Raw genomic sequence first — 9,512 nt, forward strand, 5'->3', positions numbered from 1 at the left:
GGGCCCCCCCCCCCCCCCCCCCCCCGCATCTCACCAGGCTGGGGCAGTAGCCGGCACAGATGGTGGTGGTGAAGGTGATACAGACCGGGCAGGCCTCGTTCTCGGCGGCCAGGGTGGCGTTGATGGGCCGGCATAGCGGCCGAAGTGGCCCCCTGGATGCCCACACCCCACCCACGTTCAGCAGCAGCCACAGCAGCAGCCCCTGGGACAAGGCCAGTGTCTCAGGGCCAGCCAGACCCTTCTACCCTGAGCCCTTGCCCTCCCATCCCCCACACAGACACCTTCGGGACCCAGCTCCCCTGCCTGGCATCTTCCATTCGGGACCATCCCTCCCACTTTGAGCCCCTGCTCCAGTACTCGGGAGCCCCAGGTACTCCCAACACTGCAGATTCCTACCCTCGGGCCCTGCTCCACCTGCTGCCCTGCTGGCCAGAAGCCTGCTGGCCGTCCCCACCCTTCTAGAAGGAAGCTTCCATCAGGTCACAGGACTCTCCCTCTTTGTGCCAGCTGTGGCCTGGATGGAGTTGCAAGGTGCCTAGGGGCCTCCTACAGTCTTACCTGGAGCGTCTCCATCCTCAGTGCCTCCCCTATGATGTTTACCTGGTCTTATACTTGCAGGCTGTGGGGGCGGCAAGGCCACTGGGGGTGGCGGCATGATGGGGTAACCTGGACACTAATCTTTCCGGGGGCGAGAAGCAGAAAAGGTCAGGGAGGTGTGCAGGAGTGGCTCTGTGGAGTGCCCCTTACCCCCACTCCCTGAGGGGCTCCCACGCCAAGAAGCGGGAGACGCCCGAGGTGAAGCTGACTTCCCGGACTCAATCCTCATGTGCTAAGGAAGTCGCGCTGCGGCCACAGGGACTAGGCTACGGGGAGCCCTTGGCCTTGCCCCCGGCGGTGTGGCCTCGTCTCTGCCCATCACGGTGGGAGCCAGGGGAAGGCTGAAGGTCGCCCCTCCCAAGGACCCTCGAACGGTGATCCCCTGAGCCCTCAGCCCCCCCTCCACCTGCCGTAGACTGAAAGCCACGGTGCCAGTCTAACCTCTTCTGGGGGGCGTGGCTTCAATATTGGATTCTGTGCCCAGAGGCGGGGTTCCACCTGCACGCACACGTGCCTGCCTTCCACGAGGGATTCAGCGGGAGCCCCATCTCCCCCACACTCAGGCCCCCAGAGCCGAACCCAGCAATGGGCATGGTTTAGGCTATTTAACTCTGTCGTCGACTAGGAAGCTCCGCCCCCTCGATCGCAGAGGGCGTGTCCCGCCCGCGAGCCCACAGCCCCAAAGTACATTTTCCCGGCTCAGCTCCCACCTCCCTCCCCGACCCCGGCAACCCTGCGGTCAAGTGTGGGATTCGCCCCGCCCACCGGGTCCTGGCCTCCGTCTCGCTCCCACGTCATGGGCGGGGTTCCCGGCCTTAGCCCCGCCCCGTGGGGGGCCCCAGAGGCCGTGCTCTCGGCTCGGCCCGCGCCCGGGGGGCGTGTCCGGGGCGGGGCTGGCGCTGCCGGCTCACGGCGGGGCTGGCTTCCTGCTGCCGTAGCTGGAGTTCTCAGTGCGGTAGGCCTGCGGCACGCTGTAGATCCCCGACATCGGCTTCCAGTGGGGGCCGCCCCAGGGCAGCTCCAGCGGGCAGAAACGGTCGAGCCGGAGGAGCGGGTGCAGCGGGGGTCTGTAGGACTCCCGAGCCAGAGACAACGCCCCGTGGTGTGGCACGGCTGTCGTCACCGGATGGACATGGGGCACGCGCATCCCTGGCGGCCGAGAGGGGCACGGCCAGGGTGGCCTCTGTGGGTCATGGCCCCAGGCCTGAGGCGCCTTCTCAAAGCTCCAGTAGGTCAGCGAGTCCTTGCGGGGATATCCAGACAACTCCTTCCTCTTGGTGAGGGAGGCAGGAGAGGGAAGGCACAGTTGGATCCTAGGGACAAGGCTGAGGTTCAGACCTCGCGTTCTGAGGAGCCTGTAGACCTGAACTCCTGCGTTTCGAGGCAAGAACACATTTGTAGGATTCGGGGACCCCTCAGGAAGGATGGGGGCTGGGGACTCCTAACCTGGATTCCTGGGTCTCGAGGTCCTTAAGGGCCTGGAATCTGGAGTTTTCGAATCCTTGGGAAAGAGTATCTGGGAACCAAAGTAGGCCCCGCCCTAGACCCTTAGGGCCCCGCCCCTGGTCCCGAACCCCTTCTTGGGCAAGCGGCAGGTTTCATATTCCTGAGAGTTGACACTAAGGATACCTGGGTGCTAAAAAAAGGTACGGGTTGGGGTCTGAACTTCTGGGTCTTGAGCGTGCGGGAGCTGAAGGCTGAGGCTCCTGAGTCGGACAAGGGGGAGCCGACACCGGGTTCGGCGTCGCACCGGCCTATGCCGGGAGCGGTGCCGAGCGAGGACCCAGGCTCACTTCGGGTAGGCCCGGAGGTCCTTGGCTGAGGTGGTCAGATAGAGTTGATGGTGGTCCAAGACGCCCTGGTCAGATACTGTGAAAGGCCGGCCGGCCAGCTCGGGGTTCTTTGTCCAGGGGATTAAAGCCTGAGGAGGATCCGGGGAGGACAGAATGAGCTAGAAGGAGGTTTCATACCGCATTCCAGGCCCTGGGTCCCAGACTCAGGATCCCTTTTCCTTCGACCCAACCGCCCTCACACCCGCCCCCAGAATCCGAATCCTTCCTGACCAATCGCAAGCCAGCGCACTTTAGCTTCGCTCCCCAAATCAGAACCCTTATTAGGGTTACTCCAAAATCCAAACACTTGTGGGTCATCGAACACAAAACCCAGCCCCCAACCACAAAAACAAAACAAAACAAAACAAAACAAAACAAAACAAAAACCTTCCCAGCTCCGCCCCCAGACTCCTGGCTTCCACCTCCCGCCTGGAATTCAGCCGCACCTCCGGCCACCGTTCCCCTTAGCTCATCCACTCCGGGAAAGCCCAGCCCTGCCTCCCAACCTCGGCTCGGGAAGTTCAAGACCCGCCCCCAGGTACCGTCCGCCGCCGAGCTCGGACCCCGGCCTCAGAACCCCTCCCAGCCCCGCCCCAGGACTCACTGGTTGTGGCCCCAGCCTCAGAGCTGGGATTTCGGTCTCCAGCCCCCTCCTCCTCCTGACCCTACCTCAGAAGGTCCAAGCTCCACCCCCAGACTCTGTAATCTGATTCCGTCCCAGACCTTTTGGCCACGACCCCAGAGTCAAAATTCTCCACCCCAGGGTCTCCTAGCCTGGTCCCTACCTTCAGAGCCCCTCCGACCCCGCCCCAGGCGCTACGAACTCTGTCCCACGGCGGCAGCGGGTCTTGTCCGCTACCTGGGAAGGGCCTCCGCGAAGGTGCTCTGCAAGCTCCAGGGGCTGGGGCCCGACGTAGGAGGTGGGGCGCTGCTGATCCGGGTCGGGCCAGCCCGTGTACTGCGCCCTGGTCTCGCTTAACGGGTGCTTTGTGATCAGCGGGAGGCGCCAGCCGCGGTGTCTGAGCTGCGGGAAGGCGACGCGGGGATCCACCGTGAGGGCGCACGGTACTCCAGTGCGATCCCCACCCAGCCCTGTCCCCGGCGGACCTCTGCATCCCAGAACCTTACCTTTTCTTCTAACTCCTTGATCCCCACAGTCCGCGTGGGGTCCGAAGGCTCTGGGGCCCTGGGCTGTGCGTAGGGCCCGCCGTGGGTCTTAGGCACGTAAGCCGAGCCAGAGGTTGTCTCCCATCTGCTGATGACCTCGTCAAAATCCCAGATGTGCAAACCCTGCTTTGCGGCCGGCGGCAGGGGCTCCGCGACCGTGGACTGGGGAGAAGGACGTCGGCTAAAACGGTTCAAGTCCGGCCCGCGAGCCCTGATCTCTCCCAGTCGGTCCCCAACCCTTTGCTCCCTCCAGTTCCAGGCATCGAGGTTCCCTGGCCCCTCTTCTTTCAGACCCGGGACTCGGGGACCCTCCTCCTTCAGTCAGAGAGGAGTTCACGCCCCGAATCCACTTTTCTCTCAGCAGGTGTCTGGACCCCCAGGCCTCTCCTGCAGACACGGGAGCCTGGGCCCCCAGTCTCCTCCTGGCCAGGAACCTAGCGTCCTCTCACCTGCACGGTGGGCGGGGGAAAGGGCACAGACGGGATAAGGTGGTGGGCGACACCACCGCTGCTGAGATGCCCACTGGGCCAGGATCCAGGCACCTCGGTCCCAGGGATTGGGGGCCATGGGGGACCGTAGCGCGGAGCTAGGGTCCGCCCCGCCATGGTCCCACCCCTGCGGGGTAGCCACGCAGGGGCAGGCTTGTTGTTGCTGTTGCCCCAGGTAACAGAACCCGCCCCCCACCCCCGCCCCCGAACTCAGCCAATGGAAGGCCTGCAGGTGTGCGGATGGTTGGATAGAGTGAGAAACAGACCCAGGCACAGAGGGACAGGGACTTTGAGGGAAGGGCACAGAAACTCAGAGAAATGGGGGAGGGGAGTCCCAGAGAGAGAGAAAGAGAGAGAAGGGCAGAAAGAGGGAGGCGGGAGGAAGGGGGAATAGAAGCTCAGAGTTGCAGGGAATTTGAGAGACACAGAGACTCCAGGTTGGGGGAGACAGAAACCCAGAGGGGGAGGAGGACAGAGACCACCCACCGCCATCAGGGAATCCAGGAGAAACAGCCCCCTTTCTTACAGGGTCCCAACTCTCTTAGCCCCCTCCTCCCTCTGCCAGTCCTGCCTACCTCAGGGGTAACGATTTCCAGACTTCCCCAGGGCTCTCCCTCCCTCCCTGTGTGCGCTGAAGGAGTGAGCCCGGGGCTCGGGCTTCGTCTGTCCTGCCTGCCTTTGATTTGGTTGAAAACTTCCACCTGGATAGGGGGGTGGGTGACGAGGGAGAGACCCACAGACACATACACAGGGAAATACTTAGCAAAAAGAGACGGGAGGGGATGTGGAAAGAGCTTTGATGAGAAAGAAAGACAAGAACGGGTGAGAGACAGTGAATGAGAAACAGATAGAGAGCTACTGACCCAGGGACAAGAGACAGAGAGGGAGGTGACAAAAAAGAGTGGGAACCACAGACCTAGAAACACAGCGATGTAGAAACAAAGGCAGCCAGACCCGGCCCAGCCCTGCCACCCCTACCCTTCCCAGGGGCCCAGTCTGTGTTGGCGGGGGGATGGGGGATGTCTATGGTTTCAGTCCTTAGCCTGAAGCTGGTTCTAAAAGAATGTGTGTGTGTGTGTGTGTGCGTGCGCGCGCGCGCACTTGCGCGCGCCCACGCGCCGCGTGGTTTGGCAACAGGCTTAAGTTATGGACTGGTGATACATGAAGGGGTATCCTGAAGGTGTGGGGTCTACCCCTGACTTCCCTTGTCACTTCCTTGCCTTAAAGACCTTTTGGTCAAGCTTCTGCCTTCTCAGCTCCCGCTAGCTCATCCCACTAACCCATTCTTCAGATGGGGAAAACTGAGGCTACCTTCTGCAACCTGGCCCCTGGTCCCACTGAACCCCTCATTCAAGTCTCTGGGGCCGTTTCTCCTTTTGGATTTTCCTGGCCCACTCAAAGCCTATCACTGTCCACATGACCCCTGATCCTAGCCAGGAGCAGGTCAATTGGTCAGAACCTTATGCCATACTCAAGGCTGACAATTCTAAGGTCTAATTCTTTCCCAATATGGGGCAAAAGTTGGGACAGAAAAGGAGGCAGAAACCTGACTCCAACTCCCCAACAGTGTTAAACTCTCTAGCATCCTGACCTCTTATCATTCAACCTTGCTTGTGCTCCTGTGATGGGTAGCTCACTGCCTCAAAAGAGAACATTCTAAGCCAACACTCGCCCCATATGACGAAGTAAGATTTCTCATTCAAACCCCAGCCCCCACCTAGTTGCTTACATGTCCGTTTTTACACTCCCCCACCCACTTCTTGACATATCACTTCCTTGTCATTCTCTCCAGGGTGAGCAAGATGTCCTCTGAAATCAAATGGTTAGCAACTTAGAAGCTGAGGTTCCTCTGATGGTTAAATCCACCAGAGTTGATCTGAAAAAATGTGTATTAGTGTTGATAAACAGTAGACACTCAGAAAATATTGAGTATTATCATCATCATCATTACCCTCAAGTTCATCCAGAAGAACTCCTATTCATCCTTCAAAACCCCATTTGGTTTCACCACCTGTCTTGCATCGATTGAGCTCTCCAACTCAGAAAGCTGTGATTTTGTGACCATTTCACAAGTTCCCAAACTGAGGCCCAGGGCAGCCAGGCCACCCCTGAGGTCCCTCAGCATCCAGCTGTCTTCTTCCTCTGCCTGCCCAGTTCCTGAGCATGGGCCTCAGGCCCGACCAGTCCGGCTGAGGAGCGTACAGACGCACGCAGTGTCAATTCGAATCCATCGCCAGCCTACACGGCCCTGGGCATCAGCAGTCAATGCCCGCACGTAGGACTGCTTGGCCTTACACTCAGACACCCAGTGCCTCCGGTCCACACCCCGGCACCCACCCCGACCCCCACCAGGGCCACTTTCCTCGGTGGCGCTGTCAGCCTTGCAGCGGGTCTCAAAGAAGTACTGGCGGAGGGGGCTGCCTCCAGCCGCAGGAACCTCGCCCAGCACCTCCACCTCACGCCCACGCAGGTCCACAGCTGTCCGGCGGTCTGTCACCCAGCCGCTGACCGCATCACACACAGCCAGCTCTCCCCGGCGACTTGCTGGTGCCGTCTCGCTCACCCCTCGCCGACTGCGGTTGGCGGGGCTGCCTGCTGGCTCCCCAAAGGCCCCAGCCTCCAGCAGGAAGAGTAGAGGGGGCCCAGTGGGGGCACCCCTGGACAGGACTACTCGGGGAGACAGGAGGTCCCACTCCGGGGCTAGAAATGGGGGCAGTGGTAAGGGTGGGGGATGGGGCTCCATTGGGACACTGGGGAGGAGGAAAAGGAGGAGGATGGGGAGGGAGCAGGAGGGGCTGGGGAGCATCTCGCCGAGCACCTGAGGATAGAGAGGGAAGCTGGGGTTAGAGATGAGGATAAAAACTTAGTGGGGGAGGGGGGCAGAGGTTGGGAACTCCAGGGGGACCTGAATTCCAGAACCATGGGGAGGTCCTTGTTCTAGAACCTTGGAGGGACCTTATATTCTAGGACTTAGATAACACCCAACTTCTAGATTAATCATAGTTATTCTACTACTATTGCTAATAATAGCCAACGAATCAGCAAATGGAGAAATACTGGCTCAGAGAGGTGAGCTGGATCCCACAGCCAGCAAATGCCAGAAGTAGGACTTGAGCCCTGTCAGAGCAACTCCACCCTGCATCCTACCCCTACCTACAACCCTGAGGGACCCTAAGTCCTACAGCCTAGAGGAGGTTTGAGGTTCCAAAATTCTGAGAAAAGCCATGTTCTGGTATCCTAGCAAGACCCAAGTTCAGCTCAAAACTGCCACTGAGAAGGCAAGACATTTCCTCTCCTGTGTGGGGCCTCAGTTTCCCTGTCCAAGAAACTGGGGGGACACCTGGGTGGCTCAGTTGGTAAAGCGTCCGTCTGCCTTTGGCTCAGGTCATGATCCCAGGGTCCTGGGATTGCATCCTCCCTCAGGCTCCCTGCTCAGCGGGGAGCCTGCTTCTCTCTCTGCCTGCCACTCCCCCTGCTTGTGCTGGCTCTGACAAGTAAATAAATAAAATCTTAAGAAAAAAAAAATGAATCAGGGGCTGGGAGATAGTGGTGAGGGTGTGGATCCTACAGTTTCTCTGCAATATTCTGGAAGTCTGTGGTTCTGGGAAAGTGGTGTGGAGAGAAGTGGGAAGCAGCAGGTGGTTACCAGACCTGTCAGCACCTCCTCCACCTCCAGGCTCCAGTGCTGGGGGCCCCCAGGCTCTGGGGGGCCCCTGCGGAGGACACAGGTGGTCCCCTCTTTCCTGACATCTCAGGGGAGGGAAGGGGCAGCCACCTAGGGGGAAAAGGGAACAGGCAGGTTGTGTGGGCAAGTGGGGGAGGGAACCTGAGCACTCCCCTTCCCAGTGTTCCTCTTAAAGTGTAGGGTACCCAAGAGTCAAGGCCGCGCCCCCTTCCCAGAGGCCCCTTCCTTGACCAGGTGATGGCTCCTGGCTGGGATGGGAAGCAGATGGGGGAGGTGAAGGGAGAGGCGAGGGTGGGGGGGGGAAGGGGGCGGGGGGATAGAGGAGGCTGGAAAAGATTACATCCTCCATGGCCCATTCATCTCCCAGACAGGGCGGGGGTGGCGCTGGTCTGGACACCCGGGTCCCTGAGGGCCCACACTCAAGAAGCCCTGGGTCCCTGAGGCTGCTTCCTGGAATGTTCTATCCTCACAGGACAGGCCGGGGCCCGTCCAAGACTTCTACCGCACATACCTGGAGTAGTTGCCTGCCTTGGCTCCGAGATGGGGAAATGGAAAGAAGGCTGTGAAGGGACCCAACTGCGCCGATCCAACCAGGACCAGAAGTCGGCTACCTCCTCCCTCAGACCAGAAGTGCCGGTCCCCTGCCTCCTCCTCCTCCTTCAGGAGGCCAGATCCCCAGCTCCCTCCCTCCCATGCTGGAGTCCAGACACCCAGCGCCCTCCTCCCTCAGACCTGGGAGTTCTGGAGTTCAGGACTCTCTTCCCCAAGTATCCAGAATGACGTACTCCCAGCCCCCTTCTCCCAAAGAGGATTTGGCCTGGGGGTCGGGTCTCCTGAGATCCCGCTGGGGGTAAGCGGCTGCGGATCTGGAGGACTCCGCTCCTGCCTCAGTTTCCTCCGCCAAGCCCCGCCCCCGCTGGCCCCGCCCCCGTCCCTCCCTACCCGGGGGCAGGGCGACCGGGACGCCGGAATCCCGGGGGGAGGAGGCGCGGAGGCTCTTACCTGGGGCGCCCTCTTCGGCTCCTCCGCGGCCCGGGCGCGGCGCGGCTCCTCCTCCCGCTCGCTGGCTGCAGGGACGCCCGCTCGCCCGCCGGCTCCTGGCGGCGCACTCTCCGGGGGGCCCGGGCGGGGGCGGGGCCCGGGCGGGGGCGGGGCGGCGCGGGGCGGCGCCCGACGGCGGAGGAGGGGCCGGGGGATCCCGCCTTCCACGCGCGAGCCGAGGCCGCGGCAGCCCGGCCTGGCTCGCTCAGCTCCTGGCCCGCCTCGGCCCCGGGAGGCCAGGCGCCAGCCCCCTGCTCCCTCAGACGCGGGAGAGATCACCCCCAGCCCCCTCCTCCCTCAGACGCGGGAGTCCCGGCCCCCAGCCCCCTCCTCCCTCAGACCCGGGAGTCCCGGCCCCCAGCCCCCTCCTCCCTCAGACCCAGTAGTTCTCACCCCCAGCCCCCTCCTCCCTCAGACCCGGGAGTCCCGGCCCCCAGCCCCCTCCTCCCTCACACCCAGGAATCAGGACCCCCAGCCCCAACCTCCCTCACACCCAGTAGTTCTCACCCCCAGACCCGGGAGTCCGGGCCCCCAGCCCCCTCCTCCCTCACACCCAGTAGTTCTCACCCCCAGCCCCTCCTCCCTCAGACCCAGGAGTCCCGGGCCCCCAGCCCCCTCCTGCCTCAGACCCAGGAGTCAGGACGCCCCCTCCCCTCCTCCCTCAGACCCAAGAGTCCTCACCCCCAGCCCCTCCTCCCTCAG

At 61.9% G+C, this 9,512-nt stretch overlaps 2 protein-coding genes across 3 annotated transcripts in view; both read right to left on the reverse strand.

Annotated features, from left to right (window-relative positions):
* LOC117997963 (lutropin subunit beta) overlaps positions 1–573 on the reverse strand; it is a 1,337-nt gene extending 764 nt beyond the window's left edge. The window contains exons 1-2 of the mRNA XM_034986492.1: positions 559–573; positions 35–220 (exon numbers count right to left, since the gene is read on the reverse strand). Coding sequence (XP_034842383.1) covers positions 35–220; positions 559–573 — 201 coding nt within the window. The remainder of the gene's footprint in view (positions 1–34; positions 221–558) is intronic.
* A 5,353-nt stretch (positions 574–5,926) lies between these two features.
* NTF4 (neurotrophin 4) lies at positions 5,927–8,839 on the reverse strand. Of its 2 annotated transcripts, none has more exons than XM_034986571.1 (3): positions 8,772–8,839; positions 7,736–7,859; positions 5,927–6,902 (listed from the first exon to the last, which is right to left on the reverse strand). In XM_034986571.1, exon 3 carries the CDS (start codon positions 6,888–6,890, stop codon positions 6,255–6,257), a length of 636 nt encoding a protein of 211 aa, XP_034842462.1. In that variant the 5' UTR covers positions 6,891–6,902; positions 7,736–7,859; positions 8,772–8,839; the 3' UTR covers positions 5,927–6,254. The 2 variants fall into 2 exon arrangements, with proteins under 2 accessions (XP_034842462.1, XP_034842463.1); XM_034986572.1 differs by lacking the exon at positions 8,772–8,839 and adding an exon at positions 8,281–8,434.
* Positions 8,840–9,512: the final 673 nt, after the last annotated feature.

This window comes from Mirounga leonina, unplaced genomic scaffold (genome assembly GCF_011800145.1).
Source record: "Mirounga leonina isolate KUSES-001 unplaced genomic scaffold, KU_Mleo_1.0 Mir_376, whole genome shotgun sequence".
Classification (NCBI taxonomy): domain Eukaryota; kingdom Metazoa; phylum Chordata; class Mammalia; order Carnivora; family Phocidae; genus Mirounga; species Mirounga leonina.

What these genes read in the sequence shown, in the direction of transcription:
- NTF4 (XM_034986571.1), bottom strand. Translation starts at nt 6,890, where the DNA reads ATGCTCCCCAGCCCCTCCTGCTCCCTCCCCATCCTCCTCCTTTTCCTC.